This window comes from Trachypithecus francoisi, unplaced genomic scaffold, assembly GCF_009764315.1.
Source record: "Trachypithecus francoisi isolate TF-2019V2 unplaced genomic scaffold, Tfra_2.0 Lachesis_group1, whole genome shotgun sequence".
Taxonomy (NCBI): domain Eukaryota; kingdom Metazoa; phylum Chordata; class Mammalia; order Primates; family Cercopithecidae; genus Trachypithecus; species Trachypithecus francoisi.
The window spans coordinates 538,750-566,398 of record NW_022681454.1 but is presented as its reverse complement, the minus strand read 5'-3'; the positions used below and the strand labels follow the sequence as shown (position 1 = coordinate 566,398).

Genomic DNA, 27,649 nt, shown 5'->3' with positions numbered 1-27,649 from the left:
TGCCCAGCCGATTTTCTTATATTTTAACCAAACACACATATCACAACAGGTCAAACATAGAATCCAACTAGCTTCAATTAGGCCAGGCATGAAAGAGGTTTGTAAAAATGTAAAACAGTATCATTTTTCTCATTAAACATTTATTTTTTATTTTAAAGACAGAGTCTCACTCTGTTGTCCTGGCTGGAATACAGTGGTGCAATCGCAGCTCACTGCAGCCTTGAACTTCTGGGCTGAAACAATACTCTTTCCTCAGCCACCTGAGTAGCTGGGACCACAGGTGTGTCCCATCATGCCCAGCTAATTTTTGAAGTTTTTGGAGAGATGAGGGTCTCACTATGTTGCCCAGGCTGATCTCAAACACCTGGGCTCAAGTGATTCCCCCACTCTGGCCTCCCAAAGTGCTGGGTTTTGCTGAACTTTTTTGTTTTGGAAAATATAGTTATTTTTCCTTCAAGTGTTATATTAATATGCAGTAAGATTTATAAATGAGTAATTTTTTATCTTAGTTTTCATCTCAAATGCCATCAACACTGATACGTGTAACCCTCATAAACCAAAGCTCCCTGGGGCCCTCAGTGGTTTGCAGGATTCTAAGAGCTCAGTGCTCCGTAAGGTAATCCGGGTGCCTCCTCCCACAGAGCTCCTGGACTCTCTAAAAAGCACCAGAAACTTTTCATTCACTGATTTAAACACATATTTGGGTCATACCATAGCTTATTCAGAGGAAATGAAAAGTTCAGAAGCTTCTAGAGTGATTGTCAATAGGGGAAATATGATACAAACTGTATATTAAAGTGACATTTTATTAGACTATTTACTACTTAGTCTAAATTCAAGTATAGTAGTCAAAGAAATTAGTTATTCCTCAACTTTGTTGAATTCACATCTTTCAATTTAGAATAACAGCAGACTTTAAGCATGTATTATTTTTCCAGTGTTCAGCTTAGTCTAAGACCGTGTGAGTCTGGTTTGATCCATTGCCGTGAAGAATACACAGACAGCAGCTGTAATGAGCAGATGCATTCCCTCGTAGAGAAGTTTTGGAGAAAATACACTCCATATAAATAAATGATAACGCAGAGATGTCACCAAAACGATATATGTGGAAACTGGAATAGAACAAATCAGCGCGTAGCAGAAGCAAGCATGACTCAGTGCTGAACTGCTGTTAAAAAGAAAGAAAATGTGTATTAGCACACGCCACTTACATACCACGCATGTAACAACACTTTTACTTTCAAAGAGACTCCAGTAGCTCTTGCCCTTGGACTAGAGGGCACCGCGTTCCTTCTTCCACACACACATCCAGTCACTATGGTGCTGGGACAGGTGCCTCTCCAGATGCCCGGGAGACGGGAAAACCCATCCTGCCCCCTTGGAGGCTGTGTTCTAGTGAAGGAGGCAGGAGACACCAGATACGTAACATGTCAAGAGACAAATTCATGAAGAAAATTGAAGCAGAGTAAACAGGAGGAGGACGGGTGAGGGCTACCACGTCCCATACACACACCTTGAGCTCTCCAGAAATGCCTCTAAAATTCGACTGTATGTAAAAATCACCTACAGTGTGTGCTGGAAGTGCCACTCTGGAGTCCCTCCCCACAGAAATCTGGATGTGGTTGGTCTGGAGTGGGCAGAGGTCTGTGTCTCCACAAGGCACGGAGGCGCCCGAGGGGACGTGAGCTGCAGCCCCAACTGCTCAGCAGTGCCACCGTCTGCCACCGTTGTCTGTAAAGCAGCTCTGAAAAACGCACCCCCAGACTTTGCACAGTTATTTAAAAATTACATATCCATGTGCTACCATATCACATGCATTATAAAATACAAACAATGAATAGAAAATCACAAAAGGGCGAGTTACAAACAAACATAAGTTCTGAGCTTTTCTCCCTGCTGTTGTGTGGAGGACCACGTCAGTCCGTCTGGTCTGGGGACAGACACTGGCCCAGCGGGGTTTGCTGAGCAAATCCACAGGGAAAGACAGCTCCTTTTCTCAGAATAAGAGCCACCCCTCGAAGTATGTTAATGCACTCCCCTAGTTTTCAACCCACCAACACATTACATAAATCTCTTCCTCAAAACAACTTCCCGTGAGTCTGTGATTATTGAAAAATGATAAATTCTGTTATTTGGGCACTTTCCATGCCTCATCCATGACCTCTGACCAAGTCCTGTCAGAAAGGGCCCAGGGGGCAGCCCTCAGACCCTCAGAGGCCGGGCCTTCCAGGATCCAAATCTAAGTTCTGGCTTTCTGGCCTCACCGCAAAAGCAGCAGTGAGTGCTGAGCTGACCTGTCTGTGCTTTCTGTTCCGTATGTCCCACTTCGCGGCTGTCTGGTCTCCCTGTTCCGTATGTCCCACTCTGCCACTGCCTGGTCTCCCTAAGCATGACTTCCAGCGCTCACGGGGCAGCCTGTGCTGACTGCGCAGACACTCGTGCAAGCATGCCAGCGTGCAGAGACGTTCAGGGCACTGCTGACACAAAGCCAGGCGCCTCTAAAGTCCAGTGTGGGCGGGGTGTGGGTGCTTCCACCACGCTGGACGGCTCCTTTGGCTCAGAGGCATTCATGCTGTTGAGGGCCTCAACACAGGAGGTGAGCGGTGAGGGGCTACTTTTAGGGTGGGGAAAAGCTCAAAGGCAGGGCACAGGTGTGTGTCTGGGTGTGTGGGCCCCGCCGCATGTCCTGTAAAGGGCTCCTCAGTCCTGTCAGCCCAGCAGCTCCGCCAGGTGCTACTTGAGGGTGTCCTGTAAGTGGATCCTGCTACAGGGCTCACTGCTCAGGAAAGGGCGTCAACAGCCACGAAGGGCCAAGGACAGGGCTGTCTCTGGCCGGAGGTGCCTGGTACTTCATGCCCCCAGCGACTGTCTCTGGCAGGGAGCTCAGGCTGACCCCTCCACAGCCTCACCTCAGCCCCTCACTGCCTCGCCATCTCAGGCCTTGGAGGGCCCCTTCTTCCTCCTGGCTTCTCCAAACATTCCTTCACCTCAGCCTGCCATGCACTCCGGTCAAACACTCAGACCCTGGGATCTCCCTGTGGGCAGCCCTGGTGCCTCTGTTTCCTTGCCAGGCCCAGGCTCCTTAGGCAGGTTCCCCAATCCCATACCACTGGTCACCACTCAGTGTCCAGTCCCACAGGCCGGGGGAACCCACAGGGAGGTGGACCCCAAGGTGTCCTCGACACACCCCCTGGTGACAGCAACACCCAGGAAAAGTTGAACAGACTCTGCAGGAAGCTTCGTGGCTAAGTGGGCCGTGGCCCCATCCTACCCAGACAGCGTGCGGGAAGCTGTGGCTTAGGCATGGTATCACCTTGACTTCAGTTTAACAGTTTTTAGCGTTACCCATCTAGAAGATGACGGCTTGCAGTTCCCACCACCTCAGCAAAGAGCCATGTGCACTGCAGGGGAGCAGGCAGCCCGGGGTGCCAGCCCGACGCCGGCCCCTGGAACAGAGGGTTGCCAACCACTCAGGGCCACGTTTTTGACCTGCTGGAAATGTATTTTCTGTTTACCATTTAAACCCAGTTACAGTTTTCCTACTCTACTGAAACAAAATAGAAACCACGAGTAAAACTTGATGCTTTAAGCTTTTAAAAGGGAAGGAGAAAACCCTGTAAAATGAAGGAGAAATGCTCCTTGACTAGGAAAAGTATCATGTGACCCTCTCCAACGGATCAAAATGCCTTCACCTCACTTTAAAAACATGCTTCCATTTGTCTTTTTCCCTCCCAAATACAAACTGCCTGGCTATGTAAGAGGTGAAAAGTGCCTGGTCCATCAAACTGTAATCTGCAAGCCCCAGGGCAGCTGCAAGGCCAATGACCAAACCTACGGAGAGAGGAGCCGGGCAAGGGCTTCCAGCCCTCAGTCCCCAGCTGGCCACTGGCAGGTGCGCCGTCCACACAGCAGGTGCTTGATCACGCCGTGCACAGCTGCAGCACATCTGTTCTCCAGGGTGGAGGCGGGTGCACCTCCACGCACTCACGCCTGCTTGTCCTGACACCTGACCACACGACGTGCTGACAGCCCACCCTGGACGGCCGAGGACGGGGCCTCCTGTTTCTATAAGCCCAGTGTGAGCACGCAGCTGGCCTCACACAATGAGAGACCGGCGGGCGCTGAGCAGGGGTCTCACGGCAGACGTTCGCTTCTACACAGAACCTAAGTTGGGACGGGCGTCTCCACACAGCCCCGCCACGGGGGGGCGTCTCCCAGGCTGGTCTGTTGCTGGCTTCCGCCCCCAGAACCTCAGCTTTCTGCTGTGATGACAAGCTCAGCAGTGACTGTAAATTACAGGGGTCTGTCCACAGACTGCCCCAAAGTGGGCATGTCAAGCGTCCACAGGCACCTGAAGAAAATACAGGTGAATCTCAGGTATTCCTGTCCTTGGGAAGCTTGCAGTCTGGCCAGGAAGCGATTCTCACCTTGGAAAGGCTCCCATGTCAGCTGTGGGAAGCACATGCCTCCCACCGCTAAAGCAAGGCCAATGCTCCCCGACCCCTTACGGAAACCTGAGAGTAACTGAGGGGTCCAGCCCGGCCACCGAGCCTGTGGGGCGTGAGCACTTCCACCATGGTGGACTGGACGGTTCCTTTGGCTCAGAAGCATTCATGCTGTGAGAGCCTCAACACAGGAGGTGAGCGGCCAGGAGCTCCTTTTAGGGTGGGAAAAGCTCAAAGGCAGGGCACAGGTGTGTGTGCCTGGGTGCGTGGGCCCTGCCCGCATGTCCTGTAAAGGGCCCCTCAGTCCTGTCAGCCTGAGGACACCTCTGTGGAACGTCGACAGGGGGCTGGGCATCTGGGTCTGGAGGCAAGGGCAAGGGTCCCTGTGGCCTGGGTCTCAGGAGCTGGTCTGGGGAGGCGAGTAAGGTGGGGAGAGGGCCTGGGTGGAGCTGAGAGGAAGACCTGGTGAACGAAGCTGTGGAGCAGAGCCAGAGGGCGGAGCGGGGCCGCAGAAACGTGCAGAGTGCTCTGTGGAGTCACCGGGAGCTCCGCAGGAGAAGCCTCTAAGTGTCCTGGGAGGGCTGGCATGGGGACTCGGCAGTCAGCACCGCGAGACTGTTCAGTCATGGGAGGACGTAGGAGCCCTCCAGCCTCACTGTGCAGCAGAGGCCACAGCGCGCTCCCTGGGGCTCCCGGCAGGACTGGGGCCTCTGGTCACCACAGGACACACGCGAAGCTCTGGCTGAGGTGCCGAAAGCCACCCAGCACGTGCCTCAGACGCTCGCCTGCTGCGGAGGAGGCTGTGCCATGGGACGCGATTTCAGCACACGGAGGAACACACAGGTGCTGCGGGGATTCGTGACTGTGGCTGGCAGCAGGGACAAGCGTGGAGCATGGGGCACTCTGGCAGATGCTGCAGGGGCCACTAGCCCCTGCAAGGCTGAGAACACTTCTAAGTGCCCGCCATGGAGCCCCCAGCAACTGCCATTTTACAGATGAGAACACCAGGCACATGTGAGTCAAATAACTTTGCAGGACTGGGGTCTCTGCCAGACCAAGCTGGGAGGTACAGAATCCACCTCCCTGCACTCCACTCACACCTGACTCCGCCAGGCCAGGCACGGAGGCTGCTGTGGTGAACATGCTGTGGTGAACAGAGCTGGTGAAGCCCCTGCCTCACGAAGCCGCCTTTCTTGGGGGAGCAAGAGAGAAACATGATGAGGACGCAGAGTGCGTGCGGCGGTGGGAACGTGATGAGGACGCAGAGTGCGTGCGGCGGTGGGAACGTGATGAGGACGCAGAGTGCGTGCCGCGGTGGGAACGTGATGAGGACGCAGAGTGCGTGCCGCGGTGGGAACGTGATGAGGAGGCAGAGTGCGTGCGGCGGTGGGAACGTGATGAGGACGCAGAGTGCGTGCCGCGGTGGGAACGTGATGAGGAGGCAGAGTGCGTGCGGCGGTGGGAACGTGATGAGGACGCAGAGTGCCTGCGGCGGTGGGACCGTGATGAGGACGCAGAGTGCGTGCGGCGGTGGGAACGTGATGAGGACGCAGAGTGCGTGCCGCGGTGGGAACGTGATGAGGAGGCAGAGTGCGTGCGGCGGTGGAACGTGATGAGGACGCAGAGTGCGTGCGGCGGTGGGAACGTGATGAGGACGCAGAGTGCGTGCGGCGGTGGGACCGTGATGAGGACGCAGAGTGCGTGCGGCGGTGGGACCGTGATGAGGACGCAGAGTGCGTGCGGCGGTGGGACCGTGATGAGGACGCAGAGTGCGTGGGGCGGTGGGACCGTGATGAGGACGCAGAGTGCGTGCCGCGGTGGGAACGTGATGAGGACGCAGAGTGCGTGCGGCGGTGGGAACGTGATGAGGACGCAGAGTGCGTGCGGCGGTGGGAACGTGATGAGGACGCAGAGTGCGTGCCGCGGTGGGAACGTGATGAGGAGGCAGAGTGCGTGCGGCGGTGGGAACGTGATGAGGACGCAGAGTGCGTGCGGCGGTGGGAACGTGATGAGGACGCAGAGTGCGTGCGGCGGTGGGAATGCTGCAGAGAAGACAGGCGTGTGGATGAGGGGCTGCACCCTTGATCAGGGGTCCCCCGGCGGAGAGGACATCTGCACAAAGCTGCTAGGAGACAGGCGTGTGGACTGGGGGGGCTGCACCCTTGATCTGGGGTCCCCTGGGGGAACTTCTGCACAAAGCTGCCAGGAGACGTGTGGGTGTCAGTAAGGAGACCTCAGGCTCACTGGAGGGAACGAGGCGGACCAGGCAGGAGAGCATGGAGGGCAGGCCAGACGCAGCTTGAAGGCACTTCTCACCAACAGGGGACAGGACTCAGGTCTCTGAACTTCCCTGTGCGCCCCCCTTGTTTTCCAACCCAGCCCATCAGCCTATGTGTAGAAGACACATGCCCCCAGCTACTCAAGGACGACTCAGAACAGGCACGGCCCCAACCAGGAGCCTTCTCCAGGGTCCTGCGCACTCCACCAGGGTCTCTGGGGCCGAGAGCCGTCTTTTCTCTTCATGTCCCAAACGGGAAGGACTACCCACCCTCCATCTGGCCACCGGCCAGCAGACAAACCTGGGTGGCAGGAAAGGAATTTTCCTTCCTGTGTCTCTAGAAACCATGTACTGGTGTGACCTGGGGAGCCCAGCGAGACCCCGTCAGACCCGACCCTGGGGAGCCCAGCGAGACCCCATCAGACCCGACCCTGGGGAGCCCAGAGAGACTCTGTCAGACCTGACCCTGGCCCTACACGGACCGCCCAGGCTGGCCTCTGGTCCTTGAGCTTTGGACTGTTGCTTATTTAAGGAAAAGAAAACTGTTGAAAAGACTGTTGGATCCATGGAGCTCAGACCCCCTTGCATATGGAACAAAGTAGGACCCTTAAAACCAGGCAGCCGGCCCCCAGAACTGTGCTGAACGGCAGAGGGGCACCTCACCTGCGTGTTTCTGAGCTCAGGAAGTACACTAAGTGGCTGGCCCAGAGCACAGGCCCCGCATACGTCCCAAACGCTGTCAGGAGCACGGCTGGGATTTCCACGTAGGTGTCTAAACCCACGAAGCCTGCGGAGATGTCCACGGTGGCAATGTTGTTGGAGTTGCCCTGGAATACAGGAGAAGAGCTGACTAAGGCCTCACAACACGTGGCATCAACAGCCATGATGTTAGCGTGAAACGTGTACACAGCCCAGATAACCATGCCAGCACAGACACACGTGTGGTCAGAGGGGGCTGCCCAGGCATTCCTTCAGACCGCCGAGCTGGCCTTGCCTGGGTGGCACCCCCTCCCCCGCTTGCAGTGCCCAGGCTATGGAGGGGCACGTGAGCCATCTGTGCAGAAGCTGTGGCCCCCTCTGAGGAAGGGCACACACACAGACTGGCTGGCTGACTGCGGCACATCTCAGACCTTTGTCCAGACCCATCGACTTTTCTTAAGCACACGGACCTCCCCTCAAGGACCCCCATCCGAGGGGGCGCATATGGCCCTGAGAGGCACAGATGCTGGGCCCAGCCAAGGGGGCAGCTGGGCTGAAGACTAGAACGGGCACCCAGCCAGGTCCCATCTACAGTGAGGCGCTGCGAGTGGGTTACACGGAGGAGGGCAGGCCAGTCGCCAGGGGAGCACAGCCCCGGTACAAATTGGTAACTCACATCTGGCTTACGTATCAGACCATGAGGACTCACCTGGTCTCGTCAAACTTCATCTGTCAAGATTCTGGCCAGTCCCGGCCCAGCCCTGGTAGGTTAACTCTCTGCAGGATGCAAGGGCTGATGCCACACAGCTTACCCTGCTCCTAGTGATTCTGGATCCCAAAAAGAGGTCTGAGAGATCCTGCCTCTCTGGTCCCAGGCCCTGCCTCTCCACTCATAGGCCCTACCTCTCCACTCCAAGAACCCGCCTCCACCCCTAGGCTCCACCTCTCCACTCCCAGGTAGGGCCTCTCCATTCCAAGACCACACCCTTCCACTCCTAGGCCCCTCCTCTCTGCTCCCAGGCCCTGCCTCTCCACGCTCCATCTTTACTGACTCTGATGTCTGTCACTTGCCTGTCATGCTGACCCTTCCTCAGAAACTTATGACATCTACAGTCTGACAGCACATGTCTCTATCAAGCCCAATGAAGACCCCAAGCCCAACAAAGATCCCCCTCCAGAACCAGAACTGTTCATGTCCACAAAACACTGGCTGGGTGTTCACCAGCTTGACTCCTTCCTCCCTTTCCATGCAGACAACTGTGGGCCCAGGGGGTCCCCACGTCATGTTGATGCTGCTTCCTCAGTATCTCACAGATGTGCGCTGACTCCTATCCCTGTTGTCTTAGGCCCCAGCCCTTCGATTTGGCTTCCCCTGAGACCCACTGGACTCACGGCTACCGCCTCTCCTGGACGGCACCTCCCCAGTCACGTGAATCCTCCACTTGGAAGCCCTTCTGCAGGGAGACTGAGGAGATAGCAAACAGGCAGAAGCAGCAGGAGACCCTGGAGGGCGGCGGGGGGACAGAGTCCCAGACGCCACAATGGGAGCACGGGAGGAGGACAACTGGGAGGCCACTGTGGCTCTGAGCAGGCTCAGCCAGGCACAGAGACTGCCAGCCACGCAGACATGTCTGTAGCTGCACAGCAGCTTTACCTGCATGACTTCATTAAAGCCAACAGTCCTGACGTGCTTCGTAATTATCCTCATCAAACGGAGGAAACGGAGGCAGAGAGACCCGGGGACTGGGTGAATGTGAAGGGCCAGCAGATGAGCAAGGGCAGTCACATTCCTGATCCCCGGTCTGTTAAGGAACTGCCCAGTTGAGGGCAGGAAGCAGGGATGGGCAGCAAAGCCACAGGTTCCTCCCGGAGGAGATCTAACATTAAGGGGCAGCAGACTCAGCCTCAAAACAGGAGCCGTGGGGAGGCGGAGAGACCAGGGAGGGCTGGCTCCTGGGGAGGCCGGGAGACCACTATCCCCGGTTTACAGATAAGGAAACGAAGGTGTGACAAGAGCCTGCCAGAGGCCACCTGGCTTGAACGTGCTGGACACCAGCATCCAGGCCCGCAGTTCTGCTGGGGACACCCTTGTGCCTTGTGTGGACACGGCAGGGAAACCTGCAGGGGCCTGAGCGGGTCAGAAGGGTCGGGGAAGCACCAGGATGGGGCTAAGAAGCTGGCCACTGGCCACCTACTCATTGTACCTGAAGACACAGACTTCTGTAACGTCACGCCTACCCCACCTTTGGGCTTCAGGATCAGAGGGACAGACATACAGACAGAAAATCCTGCAACCATGGGCTGTTCCACGGGAAAGGCTGGGAACACTGGGAAAGGAGGAGAGGATGGAGGAGAGGCCCTGTCGGGACACAAAGAACTGCACAGCCTCCTGGGATGAGACAGCGGAGAGGCAGACAGCGGTGCACACCAAGAAAATACAGACCTCAGGGTAAAGACAAAAATGGAACCACGATGCTCAGCTGGTGCAAAGTGACTCAGCCTGGGAGTCGGGGCTGGAAGGGAACCAGCAAGCCTGTGCCCGCTCTCCTGAGGTTGCCGGGAGGCTGGATGAGGCTGGATCCCTCTGAGGCCCCACCTACCTGTCCATCTATGTCTCTTCATAACTGAGGTGGTTTGGGCTTGTCTGAGATGGGTCTTTAACACTGGACAGAAGCCCTTGCGACCCACCAGGCCTCAGGGAGCTAACAATCGGGGGGAACAAATGGCCCCCAGTGTGGACAGCCCAGACACCAGGGGCAAAGGGCATGAACGAGAACAATTATTATATCCATCAATGAAGCAAGTGAACAACGGGATGTCTGTGCTTCCTGAACTGCTTGTAATAAATAAACCCAGGCCTGGCCCGGCAGAGCAGCAATCCGCTGTCTTAAGCACCCACATATCCACACCTGGGACGTCTGTCTTAAACAACCGGCTGTACTTTATACACACGGGAGTTCAGCATCATTCACCATGCCATACTGACAGTTCTTTCGCTAAACAAACATTGTAACTTTCCAACGTCTGGTAAAATTTTCTCAAAGAAAAATCTAAAATAAATATGTAAAAAGTGAAGTCTTCTACCCATGATAATAATGAAAACCTACCTGAAAATAGAAGAAGGCTTGCCCAAACCAATAATGCATCACAGTAATCTCAGCCGCATCGTGCCTCAGGGGCTTCCAGATGAACTTAGTCATGAGAGTCTGAATCAAGAGACTAAATGCTAAGACCGGAAGATTATGTGGTCTAAAGAGCAAGGCTGCCAGAAGAACTAATCCACTATGTATCTCCCATAAACCTACAGTCTTGAGTTTGAAGTCTGCAGCAATGACTTGAGATTTAAGTAAGTCTTTGGTGCCCGTGAACAGAATGCCAAGGACAAAGATATAAACAAAACGAGCTTCAATAATACCCCTAAAAAAAAGCAAAACAAGTTAGATTCATTAGCACCAGTGAGAAAAATTCAAAAACATTTTCCCATGAAAAACACACCTGTCTGCCTAGGGAACCAGTAAATGTCCCAGCACTGCTGGCTAAAGGAGCTGCGGCACCCTCCCTACCCCCCAGGTCCCGTCACGGCCGTGGGCATGTCTCCTCCGCACAGCAGCCCTGAGGAGCCACTGCCAAAGGCCCACAGGTGTGTCCTCGTGCAGACTCTTCTGCTGGGGTTGGTTTCAGGGAGATCTTACTCATTTGGCCCAAGGATCACCTGGTGGCACCAGCCAAGGTGCCCTTGTGCCCCGCCTGCTTTGCACAATTAAAAAACACTCAATGCACTGGTATAAGATTCACCTCTAAAAAACTGCTGTAAGTTCATAAACGTTAACTGTACAACTGGGCAGATTTAAAGCATTTGCACATTCACAGGTACACACATATGCAGTTATGGGGACACAAGCACCTGCATGTTTACAGGCGCACACGCATGCAATGGTGCAGTCGTCCAACCTGCCAGCTCTGGAAAAAGGCAGAGCTCTGCTCAGCCCAGGCCCTGCTGCTCACTGGCTCTCCGACGCGGGGCGTGTCAATCAAGACTTCTGACCCTCAGCTTTGCTGTTTGTGAAATGGAGAGAAAATGGTTCTACACTTCACAAAGTCATCCTCGGAATTAAGCAAGGGAATGTAGAGAGTGTCTGGCACACAGTACGCTCAGTAAATGCTAAGTACTTTTATGATGGTTATCTGTAAAGGATACAATGACCAAAAAATTTCATCTCACAAAACACGTATGTTCCTAAAACATAATATTTTAAATAAGTTTTGTAAATGAAATACTTCATATATCCTGCAAAAGCTGATCATTTAAAATCATCATAAATTTTTTATATCACCGTAATATTGTGAAAACTGAATTTTTCTATATTAGATTTTCTTAGAAAGTTTTGTACATTAAGAAATTAAATGGCCGGGTGCGGTGGCTCAAGCCTGTAATCCCAGCACTTTGGGAGGCCGAGGCGGGCGGATCACAAGGTCAGGAGATCGAGACCATCCTGGCTAACACAGTGAAACCCCGTCTCTACTAAAAAGTACAAAAAACTAGCCGGGCGAGGTGGTGGGCGCCTGTAGTCCCAGCTACTGGGGAGGCTGAGGCAGGAGAATGGCGTGAACCCGGGGGGCGGAGCTTGCAGTGAGCTGAGATCCAGCCACTGCACTCCAGCTTGGGCGACAGAGCGAGACTCCGTCTCAAAAAAAAAAAAAAATTAAACTTCGATCAGTTTCATTCAAACAGCCTGAGCACTGTATACCATGTGCCTGGCAGTGTGGCTGTCACGAGGGGCCCACATCCTGGCTGAGGAGCTGGGGTCAGATACCTGGCAACCCCCACAGGTCAAGGTGTGTGCCAAGCTGAGAGTGAATTATAGGCCCATCTGCATTCAAAGAAGGGAGAAATCAGCAAAGGTCACAATTACTGGAGAAGTTTCATAGAAGGGACTGGTTTCTGTGTCAAGAGAGGATGGCAGGGCAGGAGGGTGGTGGGCAGGAGGGTGGTGGGCAGGAGGATGGCAGGGCAGGAGGGTGGTGAGCAGGAGGGTGGTGGGCAGAAGGGTGGTGAGCAGGACGGTAGTGAGCAGATGCGGGCATCATCTGGGGCCTTTGGTGGGTCCTCCTCCTCCCCTGGCCGGGCAGCACCTGATCCTGCTCATCCAGGCCCACCCCACTTCCACCTCCACTCTAGCCATCCCTAGGCTTCTGAGTGGAGGAGAGTCAGGAACTGAGTGCAAAGGATTTCAGACTATCAGTGGATGGCAACGCCTGAGGGACTGACAGGAGAGAGGCAGCTGTTACAATGATTTAGAGCCAGGATGCATTTGCAGCCAGGACCTATTTACAATCGGGACAGATGGGGACAAAGGACGGAAGCACTTTACAGGAAGAAGGTGAACCAGGCAGTGCGTGTAGAAAGAAAAGGCACACTGGCTAGTTCTGGACACTAGCAAATTACATGCTGCAGGAAGCAGGCCAGGGAAGGGAAGAGGGCCAAGGTCTTCAGATGAGTGATGCTGAAATTCAGTGCACAGATCTGTGAGGAAACGAATTTATTCACGCACTGCATCCTAAACACACACCCCCAAATGTAACATCCATTTGGATGAGCCCAAAGTCTCAGATTCCAAAGTCAACAGTCTTTGAGACATCTCCACAGAACACTGCTGGTACCTGCCCGTCAGCATCCTCTCCACACTGAGGGTCTGCTACACTGCCACTGCCTCAGCCAGGCCACAGCTCACCCTAACCCCCACCCCTTACTCCCCACTCAGCCAGGAGGTCTTTCCAGGAGTGCCCTGGAGCCCCACGGCCACTCCTCAGACTGGCCACAGCCCTTAGCAGTCACCTTGACTTTTGCTCTGATTAGAAAAGCAACACTTGTTAACTCTAGACATCGCTAAGATACAAAAATAAGTAAAAAGCAAGACCACAATCTATGATTTCGGGTCCTAAATATAATCATCAGTATCTTCAGTATGTAGTCTTTCATATTAAGTATGAAAAAAAAACAAAAAAAACCAGGTACACACTTAGTAAGCTGGGGTCATACCACCGTTTTACAGCCCACTGTTCCACAACATGCTTCTCTGTTCTGTGCAAACAAGCTGCTAACAGCCAGAAGACTCCTTTACAGAGCACTGACCTCACTGGGAGGATCACTGTATTGTTGCTGGATAGCTACCCTGGTTGTTCCTTTTTGCAAGTGTGAAGGGCACTTCAGTGGGCATGCCTCTGTCCCGTCCAGGCTCCTGCCTCTGCTTATATTCTTGCGGTAAATGGAAATAGAGTCAGCTATATAAGTTTAAACAGAGGGTCACCCACACGTTACAAGCGGCCCTCCACAACGGCCTCTGCTCATCCCACTCGGGAGGATGAGAAGAAGCCTGTTTCACCACCACACTGTTAGAACCAGAAACATGGCTGCCTTGACCCGAAGAAAATGGTCCTCCTGACTGAGCCCTCCCACCAGTCGGCAGGAGCTCCTGGCCCCTCATGGGGGCTCATTATAAATTATGAGAACAGTGTGATTTCCCAGCAAGCTTCGCCTCCCAACTGCTGGGAAACATCCACTCGTCATCCTCATCGCCAATTACACCCTGACCAGGAAAACAGAGCCCTGGTCATCACGTGCTGCCACTCACTTAGAAACCGATTCATACTCATCTGTCTGTCCCATCACACACCTTGAAGGTTTTATTTTAAATTTAAAACAATCTTACTTCCAAGTGATTTCTCTTCTAAAAGTAACACATAAAACATAAAAAGTGCTAACAACGGGGCTGGTTGGGGTTTTCTTACACTTCAGCAGCTGTTGACACAATCACAATCCACAAATACCAAACGCCAATGCTGTGAAGACTGGCAGGGTCTTCTCAGTCCATCAAAGAGTAAAGTGGTTCTACGCGCCCCGTGTCTGCCACGCACTTACTTGGAAATGTCCTGGCTGTCCGGCCGCCACGGGAACCGGACACTCCCGATGGCTGCCCGGTAGCAGTAGACGCCCAGCAGCCCCAGTGCCAGGGCAGCCTTGGACACAGAGGAGCATCCCCTCTGCACCAGCACAAAAACGACAAGGAGGGAGATGGCAGCCAGGACAGAGAGCTCGGCTTTGTGATCAGAGCTGAAACGAGATGAAGGCCAGCATTACAGCAAACAAACAGTGACGAGATCAATCTGCACTGAGTGGCTTTCAAAGAACTGTATTAAAAAATAGCTGATTTTCCCAAAAACCAAAGATTACACGAAATTGTTGGTTTTTATTTTCAAACGAAGGTTCTTAAAGTGTAACAAATAAAAGACGGTCAACTTCAGTGGGGTGTGGTGGCTCACGCCTGCGATCCAGCACTTTAGGATGCCGAGGCGGAAGGATCGCTTGAGGCCAGGAGTTTGAGACCAGCCTGGGCCACATGGGGAGATCTCATTTTATTAAAAAAAAGAAAAAGAGGCCGGACGCGGTGGCTCAAGCCTGTAATCCCAGCACTTTGGGAGGCCGAGACGGGTGGATCACGAGGTCAGGAGATCAAGACCATCCTGGCTAACACGGTGAAACCCCGTCTCTACTAAAAAATACAAAAAACTAGCCGGGCGAGGTGGCGGGCGCCTGTAGTCCCAGCTACTCGGGAGGCTGAGGCAGGAGAATGGCATGAACCCGAGAGGAGGAGCTTGCAGTGAGCTGAGATCCGGCCACTGCACTCCAGCCTGGGTGACAGAGCAAGACTCCATCTCAAAAAAAAAAAAAGAAAGAAAAGAAAAAGAAAAAAAGACAGTCAACTTGAGCTCTCACTTCTCATTCACAAACAGGTCTCCCATCATCAGAGCTGGATGCCCAGAGGCCAGGCGGTGACAAATATATAAAGAGTCCTCTTGTCCCCTGGTACCCTCTCGGGGGCAGGCCTGCATCTACCAGCTCACCTCCTCCTCCCGCCTTCTCCCATTAACTCGGTAACGCACGATACGTCCCTAGACCCGCATGGCCTCTCACAGGGTCTGCCGTCACCTGCTCCTGGGTGAGGAGATGGTGCAGAGGTTGACAGCTCGTCAGAGAGCAGAGCCTGAAGTCCTGACCGCACTGCAGTGGTGCAGCACCAGCCAGCCCGGGCCTGAGCGTGAGGCGGCGACGGCCGGGCTCCCTTCTGTTTCTTTCACGGCAGCTCTCACCTCAAAGCCTCCCAGGATGGGAGGGGGAGACTGGGGCCACACGGGGGCCTGGGCCTCACCCCAGGAAGGGGCACCTGTGTGTTTTTGTATTGTTGCTTTTTAAATGGCACGTGTTTTTACACAATCTTCAGGACTGTTATAATAATAAAGTAGAACAATTATAACAATGTAATTGTTACTGTCAGAGAAATTATATGAATGTGCGCTGTCTCAAAATACTGTATATTTTCAGACTACGGTTGACCTCAGGTAAGCAAAACTGTGGATAACATTTTCAGACTATGGTTGACCTCAGGTAAGCAAAACTGCAGATAATGCGGTGGGGGATGGCTCTTGCATGTGGGGTGGAAAGCCAGCCAGTTCTCTCCTAATGCTTTCATTTTCCAGGAAAGTCAGGAACAAGGTGTCACAGTGCTATTCCGGGACACGGAGCTCCGTGACACACCCTGCTCTACACGCCTGGGATCCAACCCCAAAGCTGGCGTGCCCAGCACAACCTCCCGTCAGCCCGTTCCCCCTCCGCTTCCTCACCTCTGGAGCGGGGACCAACCAAAGTCCTCTCTCCGGGGTTGCTCTAGAAAGGAAATGTGTGGGCACACGGCAGCCAGATTACCTGAAGGACCCGATCTGTGATGACTTTGGTTACCAAGGTTTTAGTAATTTAGTTAATGCTTAGCCTCCCACAATAATTAATCAGAAGAATCTGTAATTTCGCAGCTTCTGACGTAAATTTACAAGTATCTTCCAAAAGAACCGTGACACTAACGTGGCCCCAGGAATCCTCACATGCTCACCAAGACTGAGCCTCGTCACTCGGTTCTGTTTCTCTGCCTCAGCAGGGATGAAGTCACACCCTGTCATTTGACTGGAAGTACTCTCATTACTAGGACTGGGCATTTCTCTTTTCCTTCTGCTGGCATTCCTTACAGGAGTTCTCTGCAGTGACGAGACCGCAACCCGTGCCTGTTACTCTCATCGCAGATACTGTTTCATTTTGCTGTTCTTCTTTTACTTTAGTTTCCTAAGTCTTCACTGCCAGATAATTAAAATTTCAAGTCTAGACAAATCTTAATTATTTTTCTGTCCTAGTTTCTTATACTTATTTTGAGCCTTGCTTGAAATGATTTGCTACACTTTCTAGGCGGTTTTCCAGTTGCCAATGAAAGGCTCAGGAGGTGGCTGAATTCCTCTACACGGCTCTTACCCTTCAGGGTGAGGAGAGAGAAAAGGAAGGATGGAGAGGAGAAAGGAGGGGAGCTAAGGACAAAGCTGGCCCACAGATGCTGCACCCACCTTGCCTGGCTGACCCCATCCTTCCTGCTGCCCTGGGGATCATCGGCAGTGGGATATGGGTCTGGGGGAATGACATGGCTTAGATGTTTGTCCACTGCAAATCTCACATGGAACTTGGACGTTCAGGCTGGGCACACTGGCTCACATCTGTGATCCCAGCACTTTGGGAGGCCGAGGTGGGTGGATCACTTGAGTTCAGGAGTTCGAGACCAGCCCAGCCAACATGGTAACACCCCATCTCCACTAAAAACACAAAAATTAGCCGGGCATGGTGGCGGGCACCTGTAATCCCAGCTACTCAGGGGCCGAGACAGGAGAATCTCTTGAACCGGGGGGCAGAGGTTGCAGTGAGCCGAGATCGTGCCACTGCACTCCAGCATGGGTGAGACTGAAACTCCGTTTCAAAAAAAAAAGACACTGGACCTCCAGGGTTGGAAGTGAGCCTGGTGGGAGACATCTGGGTCATGGGGGCAGATCCCTCATGAATGGCTTGGTGCCATCTTCGCAGTAATGAGCACATTCTCGCTCTGGCTGTTCACAAGACAGCTGATGTTTAAAAGCACCAGACACCTCCCCCATCCCTCTCTTGCTCCTGCTCTCGCCACATGAAGTGCTGTCTCCTGCTTTGCCCTCCGCCATAACTGCCAGTTTCCTGAGGCCTCTCCAGGAGCAGATGCCAACACCATGCCTCCCGTGCAGCCTGCAGAGCTGAGAGCCAAGATGAACCTGTTTCCTTACACATGACCCGGCCTCAGGTATTTCTTTACATCAACGCAGGAATGGCCTGACAGGGAGACGCTGAGTGATGGGCGGGGGGCACACAGCCTGGGCATGGACGGGGCGTCCAGAACAAGCCATTAGCAAGCCTGACCCCCAGATGACATCTTTACTATATCACAATCATTGAAACACAAGTTTTCAATCATGAACAGTTACAGTGGTTCAGCACTAATAAATCAAACCTATTAGGCTAGCCCCCAGATAAATTCACCTCTCAACACTGATTCTAGTATCTAGTAAAACACTGGTTTTAGTATATTTTCCCAGTTCTTCAGATCTGAAAATTCTATCCCATTCTTCTTCTTTTTTTTTTTTTTTTTTTTGAGACGGAATCTCGCTCTGTCGCCCAGGCTGGAGTGCAGTGGCCGGATCTCAGCTCACTGCAAGCTCCGCCTCCCGGGTTCACGCCATTCTCCTGCCTCAGCCTCCCGAGTAGCTGGGACTACAGGCACCTGCCACCTCGCCCGGCTAGTTTTTTGTATTTTTTAGTAGAGACGGGGTTTCACCGTGGTAGCCAGGATGGTCTCGATCTCCTGACCTCGTGATCCACCCGTCTAGGCCTCCCAAAGTGCTGGGATTACAGGCTTAAGCCACCGCGCCCGGCCAACTATCCCATTCTTAATATGAAAAATGATCTCAATTTAGAAAAAGAAGAGCTTGGCAGGTGACCAATTGGCTGTAGAAAGTCTGGCCTGTGACCACAGGCCCATGCTCTCACCTGGTGAGCCAGTGGCCGAGGTCAGGCCGGTGAGCCCACTGCACACCTGTCTGGTTGAGAGAGCGCAGCAGCCGGCAGCAGGCCAGTATCAGCCACGGACTGGCCAGCACCATCCACTTCTCGTGGCCTCTGAGCACTTGGGAGGGAGAGGGGCTTCTGTGGCCTTTGTCTCGCTCCAGTGCATCACAGGCAGACCCGTCCTGCCACGCTGCTGTGGCTCCGTCAAGCCCTTGTTCCACATGGAGGCCACATGGAGGCTCACTGTCGTCTCCCAGAAAGTAGTTTCTGTAGGTTTCTTGGCTCAGAGCTAGACACAAGGTGTTCACAAGGAAGTACCAGGTCTGGTGTTCCTCCTCCACGAAGCTGCTGGCACCCAGGCTCAAGACGTGGCCCGCCGTCCCTAGCAGAATAAGAAAGTCTAGCTCTGACCACCTTGAGCTGGGATGCACGGGGTTCTGTAAAAAGCAAAGCGCATTTTGTAAGAGACAGTCTGACAATTACGCACATCTTGCTGCATGTCAAGGCCTTGTTCACAGCAGAGAACGTCCTGGACACACACCGTTGTTCCTCGCACCCAGTACCTGGGCCCCTACTCTGGAACAGCCCCCTTCTGCTCCAATGGCAGGAACCCTCCTCTTGGGACACAGCCTGCAGAAGTGGAGATGCCCTCAGCCCAGGGAGGGGAGCTGGGATACAGCACGGCCAGCCAGCTGTTCTCCCACTGGACTGCAAGTCCCAAGCTGAGTGACAAAGACTGAAAATAGTCAGAACCCTCTGGGCAGTGATGGAGCCCAAAGAGCTTGCCCAGAGGCTCCTGGCCCTGGCCCTCCGTGCTCCCGCGTCCAGGCTCTTGAAGAGCTCTGGTCTTCAGATGGGCATCACCAGTTCCTGCTTCTTGAAACCAAAGAACCCCAACAATACATCCCATCAAACCAGACCTCGAATTTCTCATGAATATTCCAGAAATCCAGAAAGTTTCCACTAAAATGGTTAATTCTATTGAAATAACTAAGTTGACATCACAGTACTGTCCCTTAAATATACGAACTTAAAGCAGTCAAAATCAAAGATGAGGACTCAATTATTGCCATTTATTCTTTTTTTTTTTTTTTTTTGAGACAGAGTCTTGCTCTGCCACCCAGGCTGGAGTGCAGTGGCCGGATCTCAGCTCACTGCAAGCTCCGCCTCCCGGGTTTATGCCATTCTCCTGCCTCAGCCTCCCGAGTAGCTGGGACCACAGGCGCCCGCCTCGTCGCCCGGCTAGTTTTTTGTATTTTTAAGTAGAGACAGGGTTTCACCGTATTAGCCAGGATGGTCTCGATCGCCTGACCTCGTGATCCGCCCGTCTCGGCCTCCCAAAGTGCTGGGATTACAGGCTTGAGCCACCGCGCCCGGCCATTGCCATTTATTCTTTTGATAACTATATACTGCCTGCGGCTAGGTACTAATTCAATAGAGGGAGAGAGAGCATGAGCCCAGGTGGGCCCGAGGTGCAAGCGTGGATGCAGATCATCCTGGCTCCAAGGAAGCCTGTGGCCTGATTGCAACGCTGTGTCTCGGTCAGACACTCAGCACAGGGCCTCTGACAGCTCAAGCCAAGAGGGGATAAGGGCTGCGCAGGGCTGGGGTGGGGACCCACAGTCCTGCTGCCACTGCACTAAGTCACTTCATGCTGGACTCTGGATCTGAGTGCGACCATCCGCCTCTTTCTCACTGCCTCGCCACCACTCCCCAGCTAACAAATGAAGGTGTCCGAGGCCAAAAACTAAGAATTCCAACAGAAAACATCTGCCTTGGAAAGAAATCTGGACCTGATGAGGCAGGACGCATTCTGGAGGCAGCAGGATGAGTGGGGCGACCAAGTCTCCTTTTGACCCTTCTGAGTGTCCAGGACAACTGTCTCTTCTTCCCTCAGCTGCAGCTCCCACACCTCTGCTGGGAGGCTGTCTGATTCACTCACCCTCTCAGTGAGGGTTTCATTCCTCTGTGACCACCAGCTCTTTACAATTACCTCTGTGACAGTCGCAGGAACCTAGCTTTCCAAGAACTAAGGCATGTGACCTGACAGCACAGATGTGAACACCTGTGTCAGGACACCCCAAGGCCTGGGATAAGGCTGCTCCAAGTCCGTCCCTGAAGCCCCCTGTCCGGGGCACTGCCAGCACTTGGCACACACCAGGTGTTCAACAAAAGTCTGGTAAACGAAAGGCAGCCTGAAATAACACGAACAGCCTGAGCAGAAGGACCACATCACATTCCTAGGAACCAGCCGTACGTACCTTCCTGGAGGTGTTTCCACCCACGAGCACGTTGGTCAGAGCAGACACGATCACACACAGCAGCGCCGAGGCCAGCACCATCACCCCACCTGCCGCCAGCCACGAGAGGCCACAGAAGTAGCACGAACTTTCAGCTGAGGTGCACACAATGACGTGAACGGCCGAAAGAACCAAGATCACCAAATAAAAGAGCAGAGAAAACCCAGGAGATGACAGTGGGACTTCCAACTCAGCCTTTCTGTGCAGTGCCTGTGGGACACTGAGCAGGAGCAGGGTGAGAACCTGGAACAGAGAAACAGTGGCGTTCACAGACTGCTGGGCTTGGAGAAACCCACTGAAAAACAAGCCCAGCTCCCACTCTCGTGTCAGCTGTCCACACAGTAAAAACAGAAAAGAAAGCTCAGGAAAAGACGATTCCTAATTAACTGCCCCAAAATGCATGGCGTGATTTTTTTTCATCACCCGTAGCAATACTGAGTGAGGCCAATTGACACCTGACAATGCTCTGGGTCTTGTCACAAATCAGGACACACCACGAAAGAGTTAAACAAGAAAATTAATATTTTCCCATTTTTAATAACACCAAGATATATACTTAAAACTATAAATATTTGGCTGAGTTATCAAATCAATGCAACACCTGAGCCACGACTGTGTGAGCATCTGTACCTCCAAAACCACGACAGTCCCCACCATCATCGAATACATGTCGTACTGGGCCACTTGTGTGCTCAGGGACAAGCTCAGCGTCTTCAGAGCAGCCAGGTACTGCCTGAGAACCTTGGAGCCCAGGTTGAACAGGACTTCTGAGTGCTTTTCCTCCAAGTACAGTCTGATCCAGTTCCCATGCAATCTTTCTGACATTTTAAACTGCTCAAACCCAGGATCTATTAAGAAGACAGAAAAGTTACATGCCCGCACACACACCATGAACATACATATATATACATAATCTCAAAGTATTTAGTTATGCGTGGCACATGGCAAAGCCTTCTCTTTTTAGAACTGACACTTAACAAAGATGAACCATTCCTTTGGGTGAGGGTCTGCAACGCCTTCTGTAAAGCCTGGAAAGCCACCGATGTGCATCCATCCGCCCTCCGGCGATACAGTCCTTGGTCCTTGGAATACACCCTGCGGACGGCAGTGAATGCCCCGTGCTGCCTGGCCTCTTTCTCTGCCTCCCTCATCACTCTCACTTCCTCCTCCCTGTTGCCTCTTTCTCTTCTCTCCTTCTTGTCAATGTGCAATATACAAACAATCCTGAAATGCATTTTGTCAACAGTCAGGTTTTACAGTCTTTCTAACCCTCACAGCACTGTATGTGGACTGGGCAGGCAGCGGCTTGACCCTTCTCCACCACACCCACTTCCCCTGTGCAGACCGGCCCTTCCGAGCTCTAACATCCCCCGTTCTGTAGCCTGGGTGACTTCCTCACATCCTCTTTGGAAAGGGAGAGCAGTTTCCAGCCCTCTCTGCTCACGAGGGTGAGCTCTGCTGGGAGCATGGATGCCCTGCCTCTGGATGGAGCCCTGCCCCTCTGCTATGCCCTCTTTTAGACCATAGTGCCATGCTGCTCATGGCACAGCTGATGTCCTTTCTTTCCAGAGCTGGCTGATGGGTGAGCCTCTGCCTGGACCACAATCACGTGTGATTAGGTTGGTCGTTTTTTTTTTTTTTTTTTTTTTGAGACGGAGTCTCGCTCTGTCGCCCAGGCTGGAGTGCAGTGGCACAATCTCGGCTCACTGCAAGCTCCGCCTCCCGGGTTGACGTCATTCTCCTGCCTCAGCCTCCCAAGTAGCTGGGACTACAGGTGCCTGCCACCACGCCCGGCTAAGATTTTGTATTTTTTAGTAGAGATGGGGTTTCATTGTGTTAGCCAGGATGGCCTCGATCTCCTGACCTCGTGATCTGCCCGCCTCGGCTCCCAAAATGTTGGGATTACAGGCTTGAGCCACCGCGCCCGGCCTAGACTGGTCTTTAAAGCAAGAACTTCCTTCCCGAGACCCCCTCGGTCTCCGCTGTGCCTCTTGGCAGGCTCGCCACTCTGTGGCTCTGCATGCCCCAGGCCTGCTGTCATCACAGCAGTGAAAGAGCTGCCACAGGCGCTCGAGCCACTGAGGTCCAGGGCGCTGTGGCACGAGTCCCTGAGCATGAACCCACATGCCTGCAGGCCCACCCCACGGCTGCCGGCACCAAGTCCCTGAGCGTGAACCCACACGCCTGCAGGCCTACCCCACGGCTGCTGGCACCCGGTGCTCTGCACTAAGTGCCAGTGGCCAGCAACACTACGCAGCTCGCTCGTCTCACCTCCCTAATAACCCTATGAGGCAGGGATGAGCATCAGAACTTCTCCAGAGGAGGCAACTGAGACACAGGGGTGAGTCACACACCCAGGCCACAGCGCCAGTGGGCAAAAGCTGCAAACAAAACTCAGGCAGTCTGGTTCCAGGGCTGGCATCCTTCACTGCTACACCCACCACCCTGGAGTAGGGGACGCCTGTGTCCACACCCCACCGCCCCAGAGTCACAGAGACATGGGTACCTGTGTCTATAGCCCTCCACCTACCAGGGAGTCACAGAGCTATGGGGGTGCATCTGTGCATGCATCAAAACAATATCCATGGAGCATGGACAACATGCCAGGCGCTGTGCCGGGGGAAAGACACAGCATGGCGAGCAAGCAGGTGCAATCCTTGCCTGCTGGGGCCTGGATCCAGTGGGGCTCACAGGCATGCGCGCGCACACACACACAAGTGTAATTACAAACTGTGACTGAATTACAGTTGTAGTTACAAGTTTCCCGGGAAGGAAAAGTAGAGGATACCAATGGGGGATTTTTGGTAATGGGGAGGAACTGAGTTTGGATTGGGAGTGGGCGCTGGACCAGGAAGGTCTGATGTTTACGCTGAAATGTAAACGGTACCCAGGAATTCGCCAGGCAAAAAACTGGAGGAAGAGCATCAAGTTGATGCGAACAGCATGTGCGAAAGTCCAGAGGCGAGAAAAAGCCGGTCCCACTACACTGAGAGCCGGGCACCTCCAACAGACTGGACACCACCCAAGGACTGTACGGGCCTGGCTGTGGGTTCTAAAACATATTTCAGTGTCAGAACACGTACCCTATTTTGTTTTAGGAAACGTGATCCCCGACGGTGTAGACAATGGGCCGCTCAGGGGGGGTGTCCCAGACGCTGTGGGCTGTGTTTTCAGTCAAGGGAGGCTCCTGTATTCATTTAACAGGCTGGTTTCCTCCCATATCCACTGTGGTTCCCAACTTCCCCCAGCCACTGCTTCTGGAACAGGCAAATAACCTTTCCATTGTTTTTTTGATTTTGTTGGTATTGTTTTGTTTTGTTTTTGAGACGGAGTCTCATTCTGTTGCCTGGGCTGGAGTGCAGTGGCACGATCTCAGCTCACTGCAAGCTCCACCTCCCAGGTTCACGCCATTCTCCTGCCTCAGGCTCCAGAGTAGCTGGGACTACAGGTGCCCGCCACCACGCCTGGCTAATTTTTTGTATTTTTAATAGAGACGGGGTTTCACCGTGTTAGCCAGGATGGTCTCCATCTCCTGACCTCGTGATCTGCCCGCCTCGGCCTCCCAAGGTGCTGGGATTACAGGCGTGAGCCACCGCGCCGGCCAAAAATTAAACTTCTTTTGTTAGTGTTTTCATTGCTCTTAGCAAAGAAAAAAGGACACATTAACAAAACAAGCAACATGCAAAAGCTACTAAACTCAGACTTTTTTTTTTTTTTTTTGAGACGGAGTCTCGCTCTGTCGCCCAGGCTGGAGTGCAGTGGCTGGATCTCGGCTCACTGCAAGCTCTGCCTCCCGGGTTTACGCCATTCTCCTGCCTCAGCCTCCCGAGTAGCTGGGACTATAGGCGCCTGCCACCTCGCCCGGCTAGTTTTTTTGTCTTTTTTAGTAGAGACGGGGTTTCACCATATTAGCCAGGATGGTCTCGATCTCCTGACCTTGTGATCCGCCCGTCTCGGCCTCCCAAAGTGCTGGGATTACAGGCTTGAGCCACTGTGCCCGGCCTAAACTCAGACTATTTTTTAAAAAACCAAAAGCACAAGTCACGGTCGTCCCTGGTCTTGACTAAATGTCTCCATGGCCAAAGGCATCCACCTGGCCACCTCACAGGGTGAGAGCTGGTGCTCAGTGGGGCCTCCGGCCACTCATCACATCTGGTTCCCAGCACTCCTTGGCTGGCCGGGTTTGTCTTCCACAAGTGACTCTAGGAGGCCAGTTTCTATCTCAGCGCAAGCTTGTGGACGTTCACTCTATTTGGTAGTAACAGTATCCTGCTACTTCAAGTAGGGAAATCCGCCAACACCACATTAACTGCTGCCCCCAGATAGGAGTTGACATCCTCCAGGTTCTCGAAGGAGCCCCAGCGTCAAACATGATTCTTTGATGAACGTGGCTATGTCAGAGTCGATTGCCTGAAGATGTCTCAGGGAGACAAACGTTCCTCTCCTGGATCCTTCCTGCAGCCGTCTCCTGGCACTTACCTTGGCCCCACATCCATCTCAGGCAACCTCACCTCCTACTCCCATTAGAGTGGCTGTGTCTGCTGCCGAGGGCTCTCGCCTGCCCAGTGCCAGCTCCTACTCCCATTAGGGTGGCTGTGTCTGCTGCCGAGCCAGGCCCTACCCTACTTTCCATGTGACGAAGTCACTCATCACCCCCCGCAGCCGGATCCGAAGCTTAGTTCTCAATTCCTGATTTTATTCGATACCAACCTTTGACACAGCAGCCCACTCCCTGCTTCCTGAAATTACTTCTTTACATGGCTTCCTGGACACCAACACCCCACCCACAACCACCTGCCTTGCAGAACTGCTCCCCCTAAGTCGTGCCCTCCTGAGGAAATGATTACCCTGCTCCTTCGCTTTCAGCTGAAAGTCCCGGAGTCGTACCTAACGCCTCTGCTCTGCTCGTACCCAGTCTCTCAGCACATGAGCAAATCCTGTCTTCACGACCCTCAAAATTTTTCCAGAACGCAACCACTTCTCCAGCGCCACTGCCTGGGCACTGGCCACCCTCACCTCTCACAGAAGTACAGCCACTGCCTCCTGACTGGTCTCCTCCCACAGCACAAAGCAGAATCCTCTACAAGGGTACCTGAGACAGGCTTTGAAAATTCAAGTGGAGGACTCTAGCTCTCACCAAACCCTGCAGTAGCTCCCCATTTAACTCAGAATAAAAGTGAAAGCCCCTGCAGTGCCTAGTGGCCCTCATGCCTTAACGCCATCTCCTCTGCCCTGCCTTGCCACTCTGGCCCCTGCTCTGACCATCCCCTGAATGTGCACCCCGTGGAGGACCCTGTCTGCTGCCCCCACAGCATATAATGTGCCGTCCCAGATGGCCAGCGGCCAGCCTGCCCCAGCGGCTCCCCAACCCGCTTCACTTCCCACCCCATGCCTGTTTATTCTTTTTTCTTTTTTTTTTTTGAGACAGAGTCTCGCTCTGTCGCCCAGGCTGGAGTGCAGTGGCGCAATCTTGGCTCACTGCAACCTCCGCCTCTGGGATTCAAGAGATTCTCCTGCCTCAGCCTCTCGAGGAGCTGGGATTACAGGTGCCCGCTACCATGCCCAGCTAATTTTTGTATTTTTAGTAGAGATGGGGTTTCACTGTGTTGGTCAGGCTGGTCTTGAACTCCTGAATTCATGATCCGCCCGCCTCGGCCTCCCAAAGTGCTGGGATCACAAGTGTGAGCCACCAGGCCCGGCCCTGTTTATTCTTTTCCTAAGGTACTCATCATCCCTGGCCATCGATCACTTCCTTTTCTCTCCTCCCTCTGGAAGTTTCCAAGAGGGCAGAGCCTCTTACCGCTCAATGATCTGTCTCCAGTGCCTGTAACAGCCTCTCATTCATAACAAGATCCTGGTAAATAGCTGTTGAATGAATAAATTTATGAAAGAACTTTAATTAGATAACTGCCTCTGAGGGTGTTGCCAATGGTGATGGTTAAAAGTTCTAAGAAAACAGAAGCACGGTCTGTATAATCAAAGAGTAGTGATGAAAAAATATTCCTGACAAACTGCATACCACAGAAAGACACTGGAGAAACATGACTCAGTGGAAACACACAGCTCTGACAGAGTTTGGAAAAGACGAGTTGACTGACCTTTTTCATATGACGGTACATTCTCTCGCAACAGTTTACTAAGCTGCACTGTATTCAAATGCAAAAATCTCAACTGCTCTCTCATTGGTCTTCCTTCCACCACCGGGAATAGAAGGCTCCCTACGCTGTCTTTCGGAATCGGCAAACCAAGTGCTATCGCCAGGGTCGCGGCCACATCCGTCTGTTGGACATGCTTTGGATGTCGGATATCACCTAGAAAAAAGGAAACATTTTAAGTAACAGACTTCTAGAAAGTGTAAGATGGTGGTCATTCTTGAATTAGACCTTCTACAACTAACATGAGCCAAATGATCTGTCTCTTCACACCATTCAACACAGAACCGTACAGGAATCACCTCGCTGCCTGCTGTGTCGATACAGTTACAGAACCCATTCTACGCGGGGGCGGTGTCTTTCCTTCAGTAGCTTGCAATAGGCTGGGAGAGAGACGCATGCGAGGAATTCCATACAGTGAGGCTATGGAGCACAGGCTGAACACAGAGGAAGCAGGTAGTCCAGCAGACATGGAGGGACCGTCACTTTGGCAAGGTCAACAGCCAACCGAGAATGAAGTGAGGCTGGGATCGCTGACAGCCCAGCCCCTCTGGATGCGGAGCGTCCCACACTCTGCCCTCTATGAGCACACATGCCGTTGCTCATGGAGAAAATGAACCCTTCACGGCTCCGGAGCAGCTGTGTGTGCTTCTACAGGGGAGCGCAGAATGAGGCAGGTTCAGCTGGGCCAGGTGCTCTGATCAACTCGGACAAGCTGGACATCTGCCTGTTGGCTAAAGCTCAATCCCCAACAGTGAGTGGTTACCCTCCCATCTCCTTGCAAGAATGGCTGTGATAGCCGGGCGCGGTGGCTCAAG

General features: G+C 53.2%; 1 protein-coding gene across 15 annotated transcripts in view; it reads right to left on the bottom strand.

Moving 5' to 3' along the window:
• PIGG (phosphatidylinositol glycan anchor biosynthesis class G) overlaps window positions 1–27,649 on the bottom strand; it is a 76,938-nt gene that overhangs the window by 30,757 nt on the left and 18,532 nt on the right. For 3 of the 15 annotated variants that reach the window (XR_004437746.1, XM_033213365.1, XM_033213364.1), the window contains exons 6-13: window positions 26,778–26,990; window positions 21,356–21,527; window positions 20,641–20,922; window positions 18,362–18,816; window positions 14,342–14,533; window positions 10,530–10,839; window positions 7,387–7,550; window positions 787–1,168 (exon numbers count right to left, since the gene is read on the bottom strand). Coding sequence is in view for 10 of the 15 variants with exons in the window: in XM_033213365.1 (XP_033069256.1) it covers window positions 952–1,168; window positions 7,387–7,550; window positions 10,530–10,839; window positions 14,342–14,533; window positions 18,362–18,816; window positions 20,641–20,721 (1,419 nt within the window). In the remaining 5 variants the exon portion in view is untranslated. Of the gene's footprint in view, window positions 1–786; window positions 1,169–7,386; window positions 7,551–10,529; window positions 10,840–12,945; window positions 13,679–14,341; window positions 14,534–18,361; window positions 18,817–20,640; window positions 20,923–21,280; window positions 21,528–26,277; window positions 26,545–26,777; window positions 26,991–27,649 lie in introns of those variants that run through there. The other 12 variants (XM_033213360.1, XM_033213362.1, XM_033213357.1 and 9 more) reach the window with 10 other exon arrangements.